Source organism: Leiobunum rupestre, chromosome 6 (assembly GCF_980474605.1).
Source record: "Leiobunum rupestre chromosome 6, qqLeiRupe1.1.hap1, whole genome shotgun sequence".
NCBI lineage: Eukaryota > Metazoa > Arthropoda > Arachnida > Opiliones > Sclerosomatidae > Leiobunum > Leiobunum rupestre.
Window position 1 is genome coordinate 2,008,595 of NC_143389.1, and position 16,440 is coordinate 2,025,034.

Below are 16,440 nucleotides of genomic sequence, written 5' to 3' on the forward strand. Positions count from 1 at the left end.
TATTAGCGTAGCTGATTATTATTTAAGTGGATATTATAGGGTTAGAACACTCGTGGCGGAAGCAAGACAACCACATGTTAGGCAAAGGACGGTCGTCATCCGATTTTTCGTTTATAAAAATAAAACCTTTGCTTAACAAAGTGAAATTCTATAATTATTGAGCTTCTTGCGTTGGCTACGTGACTCTATGAAAACTGAAAAGTTTAATTATTTATCAGAATATCGAGAATACAATCTAACTTCAACTTTTAAAATATCTTTATCCTCTTTCCGCTACACTAAAGGTGGATAAGCGAACGATTGCCTACAGCTGTAACATAAATTGGGATAAGCGTTCTTAAGATAAAATAAATTTTAACCGGTTAAAACCGCCCATCTGTTTAACGGAAAAACTTTATTTTTATGTTAATTACAATAAAATTTCAAGACCACTAAAAATATTAAGAATCAACAACCAATATATTAAACGCATTTAAAGATTATAAAATTATCCTTTGGAAGAGTCGAAACCATAAATAAACCGGTGTTAGATTAAACAATAAACCAATCTATTTAGAACAAAATAAAAAAGCTATACACTCTTTTTAAAAACGTTTACTGGGCGCCGCAATTATCGTTCAGACAAAAAACGAGCAATCCCTCTACCGCAGAAATTTCATCCCCCGAACAGGTTTTTTCATCACCCTCCCCATAGGCTGAAAGGTAATGGCGGTCGATTGGGAAGGCGCGTATAAGAGTCTATACTGCATATAAAAGTGATCTTGATAAAACATAGTACAGTTGTCAATGGTTCCCAAGTTCTTAGTAGAACTATGATATTTGATTTTTTTTATTATATTCTCATTCGTTTTTCTGAAGAAAGCAAGGCCAACCAAAGCGTTTAATTAACCGTCAATGATTAAAATATCACTCATAATATTTCACGAGCCTTTAGCAAACGTTAGTTGCGAAAGATTGATCAGACAACATTGCGTTTTCTTAATAGTGTGGGTCAGCGTCAACTGGTTTGCTTGGCGAGGGCCCTTCTGAGGAAAACCAAAATTTTGGTTTTGGACGAAGCCACAGCCTCTGTGGACCCAGAGACTGACGAACTTCTGCAAGCCACGATTCGGAAAGAATTCCAGTTTTGCACAGTCATCACTATCGCGCACAGAATCAACACCATCATGGATTACGACAAGTAATATTAAATTGTTTACTAGTATAATCTAACCTCAAATCGTTCCAGCTATTGAGGGCGCACCAAACATATCGCAAATGTGACGTGCCCTATGGTGCTTATTATTTAGGTTTCTTATCTCTGAGCTGGGAATTTATATGTTTATTATCAATATGTTTCAAATTTCGAGATAAGGGCAAATTTTAAAAAAATGTTTTAATTGTTTATTTTAGGAGAAAACATTTTCCGAAAAAAATTCGAATAGGATAATTGAAACAAAGAAGTATTTTGAAACAAACGATATTTGTAATACGAAAGGGCAAATTATACTTTATGCTTGTCCTCAATTTGTCGAATTACAATTATGATCTTTTAGGTGATGAAGATTGAGCCCAACTGAAACATTTACTTTTACGAATATTTATGAAAACTTATATCTTCGGGCCATCTGATCTTCAAGCCCTGGGCAAATTCCATACCAAACCAAAAATAAATTAGGGGCGCACCAAGATTATGTAACCGCCAATATAACAACTGCGGTCAGAATACCTTGAAGAATTCTCGCTCTAGAAAGATAAAAAGAATGCGATCATAGCTGGTTGTCTTTCTGACCCGTAACGACGAGAAACAAGAACCGCGAGGGATTACGGAGTGCGTGGATTTTCTTACAAAAAATGATGCTCGCGTATTATCTGCTCGCCTGAATACTTTCTACATTAAAGATAACTTTGGCTCAGCCTCTTTTAACACTTTCTCGCAGGAGCGCGCCACACCGGGAATACTGTTATATTTCTATAAAATGATAAAACTTTAATATAAGAACTTTACTATATAGACGATAGCACACTTTTCGAAATTAGTTTTCAGGATTAAGTTAAAGCATAGCAAAAAAAATTATAAAAGGTCATACAGGAAGAGGTGACACGCAGCTAATGAATCTAGCTAGCAAGCAGAGTACAATAACATCAATATTGTTGTTACTAAATGAGCTTACATTCTTCAAATCATACACTTCTGACAAAAAGTTTATTAGAAAAACAATAGATAATTACTATGGTTATTTCGATCTTAGAGGGTCAGTACCGGCCAAGATATTGATTTGGTGGCTTTGGGCCTATTGACACTTTTGTTCAGCATGATTATGAGGACCACATATCCAAATTTAATGAAAATTGGCCGAAAGGCATTTTCCCATAGACAGTGTGCGGGGTCCTTTCTTAAAACAAGTTGAAAAATTGTGCCGTGGATTTGAGAATTAAACCATTGTTATATAAAAATGTTCGCGAATATTACTTTGGTTCTGTTCCAAGGGTCAAATATTAGAAAATGGTTTAACAACTTTTTTGGTATTTTAAATATTTCGTAAAACTAATCAGTTTAAAGTCCAATAAAAATAGGTGTCATTGTCTAAGTGGCGCGTTGAAGATTTTTCTATAGTATAAAGTTCTGCAAAATGTATTTATTTAATTTATTCGGAATTCAAATTACTATTTGTTCATTGAATTTGAAAAAGCTATTTTTTAAGAAATTTATTAAGCAAGGGCCCATTCATTTTATTCTAGAGATAGTGGTTAATTTAATTTTACATTTTAATTAAATAAACACTATATTCACAATTTTAGCCATGCCTTCTTATATTAAAATGCGTATGTTTTTTAGATTTAACACATTCAGTTAAGCGGATTAATATTGATGCTCAAGCATTGTGTCTATTAGATCTATTAATATTAAGCACCAAGTTTATCTAACAAGTAAGCCTATTAACACCTGATTGCTCGATTATATTCGGTCAGCCATCATCAATTACCAAAACTTGTTTCTACAAAAGAAATTGAAAAGTTATGCAGACTTCTTTATTAAAATAATTAAAAAATTAATAATACCCAAAATAATCATTTGTTTTTTTGTTTGAAAGACGGTTCGTATTCTATCTATTCAAAATACTTATTTTTATCGCAACAGATTATTACGCATAGAGCTCAGTACATTTTATAATTTATTCAGCAGCCACATTTTTTCTCTCCAGTGCTTAATAGTTTCTGGAGCAGGAAACAATTGCTCATTTTAGGGAAAACAACCAAATTATTCCACCTCAGCGTAAATCCAAGTTTGTTCGTTAACGTTTTATACGACATTTGAGACTAAATGAACCCAAATTAGCTTTAGCTAATGTCGATTAAACATAAGCTATTTAAACCCGTTCTTTATAAACAATATTCTTCGACATCTTAGCTATCAAATGAGGTCTTTAATGGATAATGTTTTTACACGGCATTTGAAACATGCATTTCAAAAGAAAAGTGCTCAATGTTAGGAAAGTTGTGTAACCCATTTGCCAAAAACCAGCCCAATTTTTTATCAAGTTCTTCACCATGACCCCGAAATGTAATTATAGTTATAAGAAAAATCTTTGGCATTCCTAACGCAACCTTTGCCAGACTGATTATTGACTTGGGTTAAAAACCGAAAAGAAGCTTCTACAGTTTACGAAATAAAAGAAATTGTGATAGCAATAAAAGAAATTAACATAATTCTTCTCCCTTTTATTTTAAAACAAGAGATGCACCGATATATCGGTAAGAGATACATCGGGTTATTTTTTATATTGGTATCGAACAATATCGGCTTAAGCGGAGCTGATATTGGCTGATACCGGTATTAGAAAAATATTTCCAGAACAACTTTTAAAATTAAGAAAATTTTCGATTAACCAACTAATAATATTGTATTTGATTGACCGCGCCACGTACGCCAAACTTCAGAAGCTAGAGTTTAACTTTTTAAGGCAAGGGGTTACGAGTGTAAACAAATAAACAACCATATTCGGTTTGTAATAGAAAATATAAATCCCTTTAAATGAAAAGAAACATATTCGTATATTATCTTTCAATTTTTTAATGAAAAATTAGAATAAAATGGTATGGCAGTGCATAGAACCGTCTTTCACAATGATTTTCTCATCTACACAACTGTTATGATAGATAACGTTTTTAACTATCGGCCGATATTATCGGCTGTACCAATATCGGTGCATCGCTATTCAAAACCTTTGTCTAACAAGAAAGAGTCATTGATTAACTTGGAATGTTAAAAGATCTCATGCTGGATCGACTGTAAACCACATCCGTTTATATTAGGTCCCGTTAGTCTCTCTTAGACCTAACCAGTAAATACGTATAAGAATTAGCGCTATGATATTCTACTCTGTTATCAAAAATGGTTTTAAGCACTTCTTTGGGTGGACTGTCGTCGTACGTTATTGTCAAGAGATTTCATTTATTTTGTGACCAAGCTTTGTTTAATCACAAGTAAGAAATTAATCTTAAACAATATCATTCTAGAGTGTTGGTTTTGGATCAAGGATCAGTCATCGAATATGATCAGCCTAAACTTCTTCTACAAGACCATAACTCAGTGTTCCGTAAAATAGCTATAGACGCTGGACTTATTGACCAGTAAACGATTTTTGTATTGCATAGTAATGAATAAATAAAAGAAAAATTGCTGATTTTTAATTTGGAGCTAGCTTTGGGCACTTTTTTCTCTCATTGTCTCACAGCAGCCATAAAATATTTTTTAATTTATGATTAGTACTTAAAATGTTTTAAATATCAAGTATCCGATGGTAGTTCCTTTTGGTTTAATACGTGTCCCGTCATAAAGCAGTTAAAGGACGTTCACAAATTACTTAACGAAAAATAATTTTTTTTGTTACAACCTAGCTGTTGTAACCAAAATGGTCAAAATTTGGAAGACCTGCCGTCATCCTTAAATTACTAACTCCATTCAATTATGATTGCACGATGACACGAGGAGCTTTGTTTAACAACTGATGCGGAAAGATCTTTCATTTCGACTTCAGACAAACGATGAAAAAGCTTATTATAATATTAAAAGCATGTTTAAGCAAATGACGAAGAAGTATCTTAAATAAATACAAAAAACATAACATAAAAGGTCATTAATATAATATAATATAATATATAAAAAATGTCAAAGTAGCGAAGGAATTTAGAGACTGGAAAGGTTACTTAAAAATCTACAGAAACCTGGAAAATAAGCCTAAAGTATACAAATATTTGTGCTTTACACTCTACAATTATAATCTTATATATACCCTGTTCTGAAATTTAATGTCTATCGTACTTGCATCATACAACACGAGAGGCCTAAATTCGCCTTTCGAAATGATCAAAGATATTAATTTCATGGAAGACAAAAATGCTACCTTTTGTTTCTTGCAAGAAACTTTTTTAAAAAAACACCAGCTTTAAAGAACGTTCCCAATCCACATATAATTCATTGTAGTGGTCTCTCTTATTGTCAATCAGGAGTCGCGACGTTCTTTAAAGCTTCGTACTATTTAAATAATCACATTTATTTTAAAGTCACCACTCGTATAGAGGGTTATCTACATCGTACGGAAATGGTATACAAAGACTTAAAACTTCGAATTGGTATTTACAATATTTACATACCACAATCTGATGATTCGGCCATTGAATAATTAGATACAGTTTCCATAGATATTCAAAATTGCGCTTTCATAAACATTACACTCCTAGGAGATGGCTTGACCAACGAATCCTACGCACATTTCTGGCGCGTAATTGTAGGAGTACTTTTTCGGCTCTTTTGCTTGCTCGTACTTTTGACATCGATCCCAAGTTCCTTCTCTATGGCACTCTTAATCTTCATTTTCAATAAAGGATACCCAAAACTTCTCAAAATCTGGCGTCCAATCTCGCTATTGAATTCGGATTACAAAATTTTTGCAAAGGTTCTCGGCAATCTCTTTCGGAAATTGATAAGCAATGTTATTCACGAAGATCAGACTTAGAGTATCCCAGGCCGATATATCGGCTCTAACATCGCCTTGGTGCGATATGCTATACAATATTTTGAATATAACAATATCCCGTTGGCTATAGTTTCCCTGGTATTTATTATAAATATTAGAGCATGTTGGTTTTGGATCAATTATAATAAACTTAATAAAGTCAATTTACACTTCGGCTGAAGCGAGCATTAAGTTAAATAACGTAATAACTTCGAAATTCAAAATACTCAAAGGCATAAGACAAAGAGATCCCTTGTCTTCCTATATCTTCAATTTGTCATTTGCCATCTCAGAAACAAATTGGGCGCGTATTCTATTAATCTGTCTTTTCTCCAATGAAAACGAAATTTTCGGAACGACGGTCTTACTCGACTAAACATTTAATTAATATGGTAAATAGGGGGCGTAGCTCAGATGGTAGAGCGCTCGCTTAGCATGCGAGAGGTAACGGGATCGATGCCCGGCGCCTCCAATGTAAAAGAAATTTAAGGAACGGCGGTCTTACTCGACTAAACATTTAATTACTATGGTAAACAGGGGGCGTAGCTCAGATGGAAGAGCGCTCGCTTAGCATGCGAGAGGTACCGGGATCGATGCCCGGCGCCTCCAATGTAAACGAAATTTTCGGAACGGCGGTCTTACTCGACTAAACATTTAATTACTATGGTAAACAGGGGGCGTAGCTCAGATGGTAGAGCGCTCGCTTAGCATGCGAGAGGTACCGGGATCGATGCCCGGCGCCTCCAATGTAAACGAAATTTTCGGAACGGCGGTCTTACTCGACTAAACATTTAATTACTATGGTAAACAGGGGGCGTAGCTCAGATGGTAGAGCGCTCGCTTAGCATGCGAGAGGTACCGGGATCGATGCCCGGCGCCTCCAATGTAAAAGAAATTTAAGGAACGGTGGTCTTACTCGACTAAACATTTAATTACTATGGTAAACAGGGGGCGTAGCTCAGATGGTAGAGCGCTCGATTAGCATGCGAGAGGTACCGGGATCGATGCCCGGCGCCTCTAATAAAAACGAAATTTTCGGAAAGACAGTCTTACTCGACTAAACATTTAATTAATATGGTAAATAGGGGGCGTAGCTCAGATGGTAGAGCGCTCGCTTAGCATGCGAGAGGTAACGGGATCGATGCCCGGCGCCTCCAATGTAAAAGAAATTTAAGGAACGGTGGTCTTACTCGACTAAACATTTAATTACTATGGTAAACAGGGGGCGTAGCTCAGATGGTAGAGCGCTCGCTTAGCATGCGAGAGGTACCGGGATCGATGCCCGGCGCCTCCAATGTAAACGAAATTTTCGGAACGGCGGTCTTACTCGACTAAACATTTAATTACTATGGTAAACAGGGGGGCGTAGCTCAGATGGTAGAGCGCTCGCTTAGCATGCGAGAGGTACCGGGATCGATGCCCGGCGCCTCCAATGTAAAAGAAATTTAAGGAACGGTAGTCTTACTCGACTAAACATTTAATTACTATGGTAAACATGGGGCGTAGTTCAGATGGTAGAGCGCTCGCTTAGCATGCGAGAGGTACCGGGATTGATGCCCGGCGCCTCCAATGTAAACGAAATTTTCGGAACGACAGTCTTACTCGACTAAACATTTAATTAATATGGTAAATAGGGGGCGTAGCTCAGATGGTAGAGCGCTCGCTTAGCATGCGAGAGGTAACGGGATCGATGCCCGGCGCCTCCAATGTAAAAGAAATTTTCGGAACGGCGGTCTTACTCGACTAAACATTTAATTACTATGGTAAACAGGGGGCGTAGCTCAGATGGTAGAGCGCTCGCTTAGCATGCGAGAGGTACCGGGATCGATGCCAATGTAAACGAAATTTTCGGAACGGCTGTCTTACTCGACTAAACATTTAATTACTATGGTAAACAGGGGGCGTAGCTCAGATGGTAGAGCGCTCGCTTAGCATGCGAGAGGTACCGGGATCGATGCCCGGCGCCTCCAATGTAAAAGAAATTTAAGGAACGGTGGTCTTACTCGACTAAACATTTAATTACTATGGTAAACAGGGGGCGTAGCTCAGATGGTAGAGCGCTCGATTAGCATGCGAGAGGTACCGGGATCGATGCCCGGCGCCTCTAATAAAAACGAAATTTTCGGAACGACAGTCTTACTCGACTAAACATTTAATTAATATGGTAAATAGGGGGCGTAGCTCAGATGGTAGAGCGCTCGCTTAGCATGCGAGAGGTAACGGGATCGATGCCCGGCGCCTCCAATGTAAAAGAAATTTTCGGAACGGCGGTCTTACTCGACTAAACATTTAATTACTATGGTAAACAGGGGGCGTAGCTCAGATGGTAGAGCGCTCGCTTAGCATGCGAGAGGTACCGGGATCGATGCCAATGTAAACGAAATTTTCGGAACGGCTGTCTTACTCGACTAAACATTTAATTACTATGGTAAACAGGGGGCGTAGCTTAGATGGTAGAGCGTTCGCTAAGCATGCGAGAGGTACCGGGATCGATGCCCGGCGCCTCCAATGTAAACGAAATTTTCGGAACGGTGGTCTTACTCGACTAAACATTTAATTACTATGGTAAACAGGGGGCGTAGCTCAGATGGTAGAGCGCTCGCTTAGCATGCGAGAGGTACCGGGATCGATGCCCGGCGCCTCCAATGTAAACGAAATTTTCGGAACGGCGGTCTTACTCGACTAAACATTTAATTACTATGGTAAACAGGGGGCGTAGCTCAGATGGTAGAGCGCTCGCTTAGCATGCGAGAGGTAACGGGATCGATGCCCGGCGCCTCCAATGTAAAACAAATTTAAGGAACGGCGGTCTTACTCGACTAAACATTTAATTACTATGGTAAACATGGGGCGTAGCTCAGATGGTAGAGCGCTCGCTTAGCATGCGAGAGGTACCGGGATCGATGCCCGTCGCCTCCAATGTAAACGAAATTTTCGGAACGACGTTCTTACTCGACTAAACATTTAATTAATATGGTAAACAGGGGGCGTAGCTCAGATGGTAGAGCGCTCGCTTAGCATGCGAGAGGTACCGGGATCGATGCCAATGTAAACGAAATTTTCGGAACGGCTGTCTTACTCGACTAAACATTTAATTACTATGGTAAACAGGGGGCGTAGCTCAGATGGTAGAGCGCTCGCTTAGCATGCGAGAGGTACCGGGATCGATGCCCGGCGCCTCCAATGTAAAAGAAATTTAAGGAACGGTGGTCTTACTCGACTAAACATTTAATTACTATGGTAAACAGGGGGCGTAGCTCAGATGGTAGAGCGCTCGCTTAGCATGCGAGAGGTACCGGGATCGATGCCCGTCGCCTCCAATGTAAACGAAATTTTCGGAACGGCGGTCTTACTCGACTAAACATTTAATTACTATGGTAAACAGGGGGCGTAGCTCAGATGGTAGAGCGCTCGCTTAGCATGCGAGAGGTACCGGGATCGATGCCAATGTAAACGAAATTTTCGGAACGGCTGTCTTACTCGACTAAACATTTAATTACTATGGTAAACAGGGGGCGTAGCTCAGATGGTAGAGCGCTCGCTTAGCATGCGAGAGGTACCGGGATCGATGCCCGGCGCCTCCAATGTAAAAGAAATTTAAGGAACGGTGGTCTTACTCGACTAAACATTTAATTACTATGGTAAACAGGGGGCGTAGCTCAGATGGTAGAGCGCTCGATTAGCATGCGAGAGGTACCGGGATCGATGCCCGGCGCCTCTAATAAAAACGAAATTTTCGGAACGACAGTCTTACTCGACTAAACATTTAATTAATATGGTAAATAGGGGGCGTAGCTCAGATGGTAGAGCGCTCGCTTAGCATGCGAGAGGTAACGGGATCGATGCCCGGCGCCTCCAATGTAAAAGAAATTTTCGGAACGGCGGTCTTACTCGACTAAACATTTAATTACTATGGTAAACAGGGGGCGTAGCTCAGATGGTAGAGCGCTCGCTTAGCATGCGAGAGGTACCGGGATCGATGCCAATGTAAACGAAATTTTCGGAACGGCTGTCTTACTCGACTAAACATTTAATTACTATGGTAAACAGGGGGCGTAGTTTAGATGGTAGAGCGTTCGCTAAGCATGCGAGAGGTACCGGGATCGATGCCCGGCGCCTCCAATGTAAACGAAATTTTCGGAACGGTGGTCTTACTCGACTAAACATTTAATTACTATGGTAAACAGGGGGCGTAGCTCAGATGGTAGAGCGCTCGCTTAGCATGCGAGAGGTACCGGGATCGATGCCCGGCGCCTCCAATGTAAACGAAATTTTCGGAACGGCGGTCTTACTCGACTAAACATTTAATTACTATGGTAAACAGGGGGCGTAGCTCAGATGGTAGAGCGCTCGCTTAGCATGCGAGAGGTAACGGGATCGATGCCCGGCGCCTCCAATGTAAAACAAATTTAAGGAACGGCGGTCTTACTCGACTAAACATTTAATTACTATGGTAAACAGGGGGCGTAGCTCAGATGGTAGAGCGCTCGCTTAGCATGCGAGAGGTACCGGGATCGATGCCCGGCGCCTCCAATGTAAACGAAATTTTCGGAACGGCGGTCTTACTCGACTAAACATTTAATTACTATGGTAAACAGGGGGCGTAGGTCAGATGGTAGAGCGCTCGCTTAGCATGCGAGAGGTAACGGGATCGATGCCCGGCGCCTCCAATGTAAACGAAATTTTCGGAACGGCGGTCTTACTCGACCAAACATTTAATTACTATGGTAAACAGGGGGCGTAGGTCAGATGGTAGAGCGCTCGCTTAGCATGCGAGAGGTAACGGGATCGATGCCCGGCGCCTCCAATGTAAACGAAATTTTCGGAACGGCGGTCTTACTCGACTAAACATTTAATTACTATGGTAAACAGGGGGCGTAGCTCAGATGGTAGAGCGCTCGCTTAGCATGCGAGAGGTACCGGGATCGATGCCCGGCGCCTCCAATGTAAACGAAATTTTCGGAACGGCGGTCTTACTCGACTAAACATTTAATTACTATGGTAAACAAGGGGCGTAGCTCAGATGGTAGAGCGCTCGCTTAGCATGCGAGAGGTAACGGGATCGATGCCCGGCGCCTCCAATGTAAACGAAATTTTCGGAACGGCGGTCTTACTCGACTAAACATTTAATTACTATGGTAAACAGGGGGCGTAGCTCAGATGGTAGAGCGCTCGCTTAGCATGCGAGAGGTAACGGGATCGATGCCCGGCGCCTCCAATGTAAACGAAATTTTCGGAACGGCGGTCTTACTCGACTAAACATTTAATTAATATGGTAAACAGGGGGCGTAGCTCAGATGGTAGAGCGCTCGCTTAGCATCTGAGCTACGCCCCCTGTTTACCGCAGTAATTAAATGTTTAGTCGAGTAAGACCGCCGTTCCGAAAATTTCGTTTACATTGGAGGCGCCGGGCAGCGATACCGGTACCCCTCGCATGCTAAGCGAGCGCTCTACCATCTGAGCTACGCCCCCTGTTTACCATATTAATTAAATGTTTAGTCGAGTAAGACCGCCGTTCCAAAAATTTCGTTTACATTGGAGGCGCCGGGCATCGATCCCGGTACCTCTCGCATGCTAAGCGATCGCTCTACCATCTGAGCTACGCCCCCTGTTTACCATAGTAATTAAATGTTTAGTCGACTAAGACCGCCGTTCCGAAAATTTCGTTTACATTGGCATCGATCCCGGTACCTCTCGCATGCTAAGCGATCGCTCTACCATCTGAGCTACGCCCCCTGTTTACCATAGTAATTAAATGTTTAGTCGAGTAAGACCACCATTACGAAAATTTCGTTTACATTGGAGGCGCCGGGCAGCGATACCGGTACCCCTCGCATGCTAAGCGAGCGCTCTACCATCTGAGCTACGCCCCCTGTTTACCATATTAATTAAATGTTTAGTCGAGTAAGACCGCCGTTCCAAAAATTTCGTTTACATTGGAGGCGCCGGGCATCGATCCCGGTACCTCTCGCATGCTAAGCGATCGCTCTACCATCTGAGCTACGCCCCCTGTTTACCATAGTAATTAAATGTTTAGTCGAGTAAGACCGCCGTTCCAAAAATTTCGTTTACATTGGAGGCGCCGGGCATCGATCCCGGTACCTCTCGCATGCTAAGCGATCGCTCTACCATCTGAGCTACGCCCCCTGTTTACCATAGTAATTAAATGTTTAGTCGAGTAAGACCGCCGTTACGACAATTTCGTTTACATTGGAGGCGTCGGGCATCGATCCCGGTACCTCTCGCATGCTAGCAAGTGCTCTACCATCTGAGCTACGCCCCCTGTTTACCATATTAATTAAATGTTTAGTCGAGTAAGACCGCCGTTACGAAAATTTCGTTTACATTGGAGGCGTCGGGCATCGATCCCGGTACCTCTCGCATGCTACGCGAGCGCTCTACCATCTTAGCTACGCCCCCTGTTTACCATATTAATTAAATGTTTAGTCAAGTAAGATCGCCGTTCCCAAAATTTCGTTTACAATGGAGGCGCCGGGAATCGATCCCGGTAACTCTCGCATGCTAAGCGAGCGCTCTACCATCTGAGCTACGCCCCCTGTTTACCGCAGTAATTAAATGTTTAGTCGAGTAAGACCGCCGTTCCGAAAATTTCGTTTACATTGGAGGCGCCGGGCATCGATCCCGGTACCTCTCGCATGCTAAGCGAGCGCTCTACCATCTGAGCTACGCCCCCTGTTTACCATAGTAATTAAATGTTTAGTCGAGTAAGACCGCCGTTCCGAAAATTTCGTTTACAATGGAGGCGCCGGGCATCGATCCCAGTACCTCTCGCATGCTAAGCGAGCGCTCTACCATCTGAGCTACGCCCCCTGTTTACCATATTAATTAAATGTTTAGTCGAGTAAGACCGCCGTTCCGAAAATTTCGTTTACATTGGAGGCGCCGGGCATCGATCCCGGTACCTCTCGCATGCTAAGCGAGCGCTCCACCATCTGAGCTACGCCCCCTGTTTACCATATTAATTAAATGTTTAGTCGAGTAAGACTGCCGTTCCGAAAATTTCGTTTACATTGGAGCCGCCGGGCATCGATCCCGGTACCTCTCGCATGCTAAGCGAGCGCTGTACCATCTGAGCTACGCCCCCTGTTTACCATAGTAATTAAATGTTTAGTCGAGTAAGACCGCCGTTCCGAAAATTTCGTTTACATTGGAGGCGCCGGGCATCGATCCCGGTACCTCTCGCATGCTTAGCGAGCGCTCTACCATCTGAGCTACGCCCCTTGTTTACCATAGTAATTCAATGTTTAGTCGAGTAAGACCGCCGTTCCGAAAATTTCGTTTACATTGGAGGCGCCGGGCATCGATCCCGGTACCTCTCGCATGCTTAGCGAGCGCTCTACCATCTGAGCTACGCCCCTTGTTTACCATAGTAATTCAATGTTTAGTCGAGTAAGACCGCCGTTCCGAAAATTTCGTTTACATTGGCATCGATCCCGGTACCTCTCGCATGCTAAGGAAGCGCTCTACCATCTGAGCTACGTCCCCTGTTTACCATATTAATTAAATGTTTAGTCAAGTAAGACCGCCGTTCCGAAAATTTCGTTTACAATGGAGGCGCCGGGCATCGATCCCGGTACCTCTCGCATGCTAAGCGAGCGCTCTACCATCTGAGCTACGCCCCCTGTAAACCATATTAATTAAATGTTTAGTCGAGTAAGACCGCCGTTCCGAAAATTTCGTTTACATTGGAGGCGCCGGGCATCGACCCCGGTACCTCTCGCATGCTAAGCGAGCGCTGTACCATCTGAGCTACGCCCCCTGTTTACATTAGTAATTAAATGTTTAGTCGAGTAAGACCGCCGTTCCGAAAATTTCGTTTACATTGGAGGCGCCGGGCATCGATCCCGGTACCTCTCGCATGCTAAGCGAGCGCTCTACCATCTGAGCTACGCCCCCTGTTTACCATAGTAATTAAATGTTTAGTCGAGTAAGACCGCCGTTACGAAAATTTCGTTTACATTGGAGGCGTCGGGCATCGATCCCGGTACCTCTCGCATGCTAAGCGAGCGCTCTACCATCTGAGCTACGCCCCCTGTTTACCATATTAATTAAATGTTTAGTCAAGTAAGATCGCCGTTCCGAAAATTTCGTTTACAATGGAGGCGCCGGGCATCGATCCCGGTACCTCTCGCATGCTAAGCGAGCGCTCTACCATCTGAGCTACGCCCCCTGTTTACCATATTAATTAAATGTTTAGTCAAGTAAGATCGCCGTTCCGAAAATTTCGTTTACAATGGAGGCGCCGGGCATCGATCCCGGTACCTCTCGCATGCTAAGCGAGCGCTCTACCATCTGAGCTACGCCCCCTGTTTACCATATTAATTAAATGTTTAGTCGAGTAAGACCGCCGTTCCGAAAATTTCGTTTACATTGGAGGCGCCGGGCATCGATCCCGGTACCTCTCGCATGCTAAGCGAGCGCTCCACCATCTGAGCTACGCCCCCTGTTTACCATATTAATTAAATGTTTAGTCGAGTAAGACTGCCGTTCCGAAAATTTCGTTTACATTGGAGGCGCCGGGCATCGATCCCGGTACCTCTCGCATGCTAAGCGAGCGCTGTACCATCTGAGCTACGCCCCCTGTTTACCATAGTAATTAAATGTTTAGTCGAGTAAGACCGCCGTTCCGAAAATTTCGTTTACATTGGAGGCGCCGGGCATCGATCCCGGTACCTCTCGCATGCTTAGCGAGCGCTCTACCATCTGAGCTACGCCCCTTGTTTACCATAGTAATTAAATGTTTAGTCGAGTAAGACCGCCGTTCCGAAAATTTCGTTTACATTGGCATCGATCCCGGTACCTCTCGCATGCTAAGGAAGCGCTCTACCATCTGAGCTACGTCCCCTGTTTACCATATTAATTAAATGTTTAGTCAAGTAAGACCGCCGTTCCGAAAATTTCGTTTACAATGGAGGCGCCGGGCATCGATCCCGGTACCTCTCGCATGCTAAGCGAGCGCTCTACCATCTGAGCTACGCCCCCTGTTTACATTAGTAATTAAATGTTTAGTCGAGTAAGACCGCCGTTCCGAAAATTTCGTTTACAATGGAGGCGCCGGGCATCGATCCCGGTACCTCTCGCATGCTAAGCGAGCGCTCTACCATCTGAGCTACGCCCCCTGTTTACATTAGTAATTAAATGTTTAGTCGAGTAAGACCGCCGTTCCGAAAATTTCGTTTACATTGGAGGCGCCGGGCATCGACCCCGGTACCGCTCGCATGCTAAGCGAGCGCTGTACCATCTGAGCTACGCCCCCTGTTTACATTAGTAATTAAATGTTTAGTCGAGTAAGACCGCCGTTCCGAAAATTTCGTTTACATTGGAGGCGCCGGGCATCGATCCCGGTACCTCTCGCATGCTAAGCGAGCGCTCTACCATCTGAGCTACGCCCCCTGTTTACCATAGTAATTAAATGTTTAGTCGAGTAAGACCGCCGTTACGAAAATTTCGTTTACATTGGAGGCGTCGGGCATCGATCCCGGTACCTCTCGCAAGCTAAGCGAGCGCTCTACCATCTGAGCTACGCCCCCTGTTTACCATATTAATTAAATGTTTAGTCAAGTAAGATCGCCGTTCCGAAAATTTCGTTTACAATGGAGGCGCCGGGCATCGATCCCGGTACCTCTCGCATGCTAAGCGAGCGCTCTACCATCTGAGCTACGCCCCCTGTTTACCATATTAATTAAATGTTTAGTCGAGTAAGACCGCCGTTCCGAAAATTTCGTTTACATTGGAGGCGCCGGGCATCGATCCCGGTACCTCTCGCATGCTAAGCGAGCGCTCCACCATCTGAGCTACGCCCCCTGTTTACCATATTAATTAAATGTTTAGTCGAGTAAGACTGCCGTTCCGAAAATTTCGTTTACATTGGAGGCGCCGGGCATCGATCCCGGTACCTCTCGCATGCTAAGCGAGCGCTGTACCATCTGAGCTACGCCCCCTGTTTACCATAGTAATTAAATGTTTAGTCGAGTAAGACCGCCGTTCCGAAAATTTCGTTTACATTGGAGGCGCCGGGCATCGATCCCGGTACCTCTCGCATGCTTAGCGAGCGCTCTACCATCTGAGCTACGCCCCTTGTTTACCATAGTAATTAAATGTTTAGTCGAGTAAGACCGCCGTTCCGAAAATTTCGTTTACATTGGCATCGATCCCGGTACCTCTCGCATGCTAAGGAAGCGCTCTACCATCTGAGCTACGTCCCCTGTTTACCATATTAATTAAATGTTTAGTCAAGTAAGACCGCCGTTCCGAAAATTTCGTTTACAATGGAGGCGCCGGGCATCGATCCCGGTACCTCTCGCATGCTAAGCGAGCGCTCTACCATCTGAGCTACGCCCCCTGTAAACCATATTAATTAAATGTTTAGTCGAGTAAGACCGCCGTTCCGAAAATTTCGTTTACATTGGAGGCGCCGGGC

The 16,440-nt window shown here is 43.0% G+C and overlaps 1 protein-coding gene and 31 non-coding genes across 32 annotated transcripts in view; 14 read left to right on the forward strand and 18 right to left on the reverse strand.

The window, feature by feature from the left end:
• Positions 1-4,618, forward strand: part of LOC149937654 (multidrug resistance-associated protein 1-like) — a 53,460-nt gene extending 48,842 nt beyond the window's left edge. The window contains exons 18-19 of the mRNA XM_090177794.1: positions 986-1,180; positions 4,501-4,618. Of these exons, the coding sequence (XP_090033920.1) occupies positions 986-1,180; positions 4,501-4,618 (313 nt within the window). The remainder of the gene's footprint in view (positions 1-985; positions 1,181-4,500) is intronic.
• A 1,917-nt stretch (positions 4,619-6,535) lies between these two features.
• Positions 6,536-6,608, forward strand: TRNAA-AGC (transfer RNA alanine (anticodon AGC)). The gene has a single exon. It is a non-coding gene; the product is annotated as a tRNA-Ala (tRNA).
• Positions 6,609-6,672: 64 nt separating this feature from the next.
• On the forward strand, positions 6,673-6,745 carry TRNAA-AGC (transfer RNA alanine (anticodon AGC)). Its single transcript has one exon. It is a non-coding gene; the product is annotated as a tRNA-Ala (tRNA).
• Positions 6,746-6,809: 64 nt separating this feature from the next.
• TRNAA-AGC (transfer RNA alanine (anticodon AGC)) lies at positions 6,810-6,882 on the forward strand. Its single transcript has one exon. It is a non-coding gene; the product is annotated as a tRNA-Ala (tRNA).
• A 338-nt stretch (positions 6,883-7,220) lies between these two features.
• Positions 7,221-7,293, forward strand: TRNAA-AGC (transfer RNA alanine (anticodon AGC)). Its single transcript has one exon. It is a non-coding gene; the product is annotated as a tRNA-Ala (tRNA).
• Positions 7,294-7,358: 65 nt separating this feature from the next.
• On the forward strand, positions 7,359-7,431 carry TRNAA-AGC (transfer RNA alanine (anticodon AGC)). The gene has a single exon. It is a non-coding gene; the product is annotated as a tRNA-Ala (tRNA).
• A 465-nt stretch (positions 7,432-7,896) lies between these two features.
• Positions 7,897-7,969, forward strand: TRNAA-AGC (transfer RNA alanine (anticodon AGC)). Its single transcript has one exon. It is a non-coding gene; the product is annotated as a tRNA-Ala (tRNA).
• Positions 7,970-8,571: 602 nt separating this feature from the next.
• TRNAA-AGC (transfer RNA alanine (anticodon AGC)) lies at positions 8,572-8,644 on the forward strand. The gene has a single exon. It is a non-coding gene; the product is annotated as a tRNA-Ala (tRNA).
• A 465-nt stretch (positions 8,645-9,109) lies between these two features.
• TRNAA-AGC (transfer RNA alanine (anticodon AGC)) lies at positions 9,110-9,182 on the forward strand. The gene has a single exon. It is a non-coding gene; the product is annotated as a tRNA-Ala (tRNA).
• Positions 9,183-9,246: 64 nt separating this feature from the next.
• TRNAA-AGC (transfer RNA alanine (anticodon AGC)) lies at positions 9,247-9,319 on the forward strand. The gene has a single exon. It is a non-coding gene; the product is annotated as a tRNA-Ala (tRNA).
• A 191-nt stretch (positions 9,320-9,510) lies between these two features.
• TRNAA-AGC (transfer RNA alanine (anticodon AGC)) lies at positions 9,511-9,583 on the forward strand. Its single transcript has one exon. It is a non-coding gene; the product is annotated as a tRNA-Ala (tRNA).
• Positions 9,584-10,185: 602 nt separating this feature from the next.
• On the forward strand, positions 10,186-10,258 carry TRNAA-AGC (transfer RNA alanine (anticodon AGC)). The gene has a single exon. It is a non-coding gene; the product is annotated as a tRNA-Ala (tRNA).
• A 201-nt stretch (positions 10,259-10,459) lies between these two features.
• TRNAA-AGC (transfer RNA alanine (anticodon AGC)) lies at positions 10,460-10,532 on the forward strand. Its single transcript has one exon. It is a non-coding gene; the product is annotated as a tRNA-Ala (tRNA).
• A 338-nt stretch (positions 10,533-10,870) lies between these two features.
• TRNAA-AGC (transfer RNA alanine (anticodon AGC)) lies at positions 10,871-10,943 on the forward strand. The gene has a single exon. It is a non-coding gene; the product is annotated as a tRNA-Ala (tRNA).
• Positions 10,944-11,535: 592 nt separating this feature from the next.
• Positions 11,536-11,608, reverse strand: TRNAA-AGC (transfer RNA alanine (anticodon AGC)). The gene has a single exon. It is a non-coding gene; the product is annotated as a tRNA-Ala (tRNA).
• A 328-nt stretch (positions 11,609-11,936) lies between these two features.
• TRNAA-AGC (transfer RNA alanine (anticodon AGC)) lies at positions 11,937-12,009 on the reverse strand. The gene has a single exon. It is a non-coding gene; the product is annotated as a tRNA-Ala (tRNA).
• Positions 12,010-12,073: 64 nt separating this feature from the next.
• On the reverse strand, positions 12,074-12,146 carry TRNAA-AGC (transfer RNA alanine (anticodon AGC)). Its single transcript has one exon. It is a non-coding gene; the product is annotated as a tRNA-Ala (tRNA).
• Positions 12,147-12,483: 337 nt separating this feature from the next.
• Positions 12,484-12,556, reverse strand: TRNAA-AGC (transfer RNA alanine (anticodon AGC)). The gene has a single exon. It is a non-coding gene; the product is annotated as a tRNA-Ala (tRNA).
• A 64-nt stretch (positions 12,557-12,620) lies between these two features.
• TRNAA-AGC (transfer RNA alanine (anticodon AGC)) lies at positions 12,621-12,693 on the reverse strand. Its single transcript has one exon. It is a non-coding gene; the product is annotated as a tRNA-Ala (tRNA).
• Positions 12,694-12,757: 64 nt separating this feature from the next.
• On the reverse strand, positions 12,758-12,830 carry TRNAA-AGC (transfer RNA alanine (anticodon AGC)). Its single transcript has one exon. It is a non-coding gene; the product is annotated as a tRNA-Ala (tRNA).
• A 739-nt stretch (positions 12,831-13,569) lies between these two features.
• Positions 13,570-13,642, reverse strand: TRNAA-AGC (transfer RNA alanine (anticodon AGC)). Its single transcript has one exon. It is a non-coding gene; the product is annotated as a tRNA-Ala (tRNA).
• A 201-nt stretch (positions 13,643-13,843) lies between these two features.
• On the reverse strand, positions 13,844-13,916 carry TRNAA-AGC (transfer RNA alanine (anticodon AGC)). Its single transcript has one exon. It is a non-coding gene; the product is annotated as a tRNA-Ala (tRNA).
• A 64-nt stretch (positions 13,917-13,980) lies between these two features.
• TRNAA-AGC (transfer RNA alanine (anticodon AGC)) lies at positions 13,981-14,053 on the reverse strand. Its single transcript has one exon. It is a non-coding gene; the product is annotated as a tRNA-Ala (tRNA).
• A 64-nt stretch (positions 14,054-14,117) lies between these two features.
• TRNAA-AGC (transfer RNA alanine (anticodon AGC)) lies at positions 14,118-14,190 on the reverse strand. Its single transcript has one exon. It is a non-coding gene; the product is annotated as a tRNA-Ala (tRNA).
• A 64-nt stretch (positions 14,191-14,254) lies between these two features.
• On the reverse strand, positions 14,255-14,327 carry TRNAA-AGC (transfer RNA alanine (anticodon AGC)). The gene has a single exon. It is a non-coding gene; the product is annotated as a tRNA-Ala (tRNA).
• A 201-nt stretch (positions 14,328-14,528) lies between these two features.
• TRNAA-AGC (transfer RNA alanine (anticodon AGC)) lies at positions 14,529-14,601 on the reverse strand. Its single transcript has one exon. It is a non-coding gene; the product is annotated as a tRNA-Ala (tRNA).
• A 328-nt stretch (positions 14,602-14,929) lies between these two features.
• Positions 14,930-15,002, reverse strand: TRNAA-AGC (transfer RNA alanine (anticodon AGC)). Its single transcript has one exon. It is a non-coding gene; the product is annotated as a tRNA-Ala (tRNA).
• Positions 15,003-15,066: 64 nt separating this feature from the next.
• Positions 15,067-15,139, reverse strand: TRNAA-AGC (transfer RNA alanine (anticodon AGC)). The gene has a single exon. It is a non-coding gene; the product is annotated as a tRNA-Ala (tRNA).
• A 201-nt stretch (positions 15,140-15,340) lies between these two features.
• On the reverse strand, positions 15,341-15,413 carry TRNAA-AGC (transfer RNA alanine (anticodon AGC)). Its single transcript has one exon. It is a non-coding gene; the product is annotated as a tRNA-Ala (tRNA).
• Positions 15,414-15,614: 201 nt separating this feature from the next.
• On the reverse strand, positions 15,615-15,687 carry TRNAA-AGC (transfer RNA alanine (anticodon AGC)). Its single transcript has one exon. It is a non-coding gene; the product is annotated as a tRNA-Ala (tRNA).
• A 201-nt stretch (positions 15,688-15,888) lies between these two features.
• TRNAA-AGC (transfer RNA alanine (anticodon AGC)) lies at positions 15,889-15,961 on the reverse strand. The gene has a single exon. It is a non-coding gene; the product is annotated as a tRNA-Ala (tRNA).
• Positions 15,962-16,289: 328 nt separating this feature from the next.
• Positions 16,290-16,362, reverse strand: TRNAA-AGC (transfer RNA alanine (anticodon AGC)). Its single transcript has one exon. It is a non-coding gene; the product is annotated as a tRNA-Ala (tRNA).
• Positions 16,363-16,440: the final 78 nt, after the last annotated feature.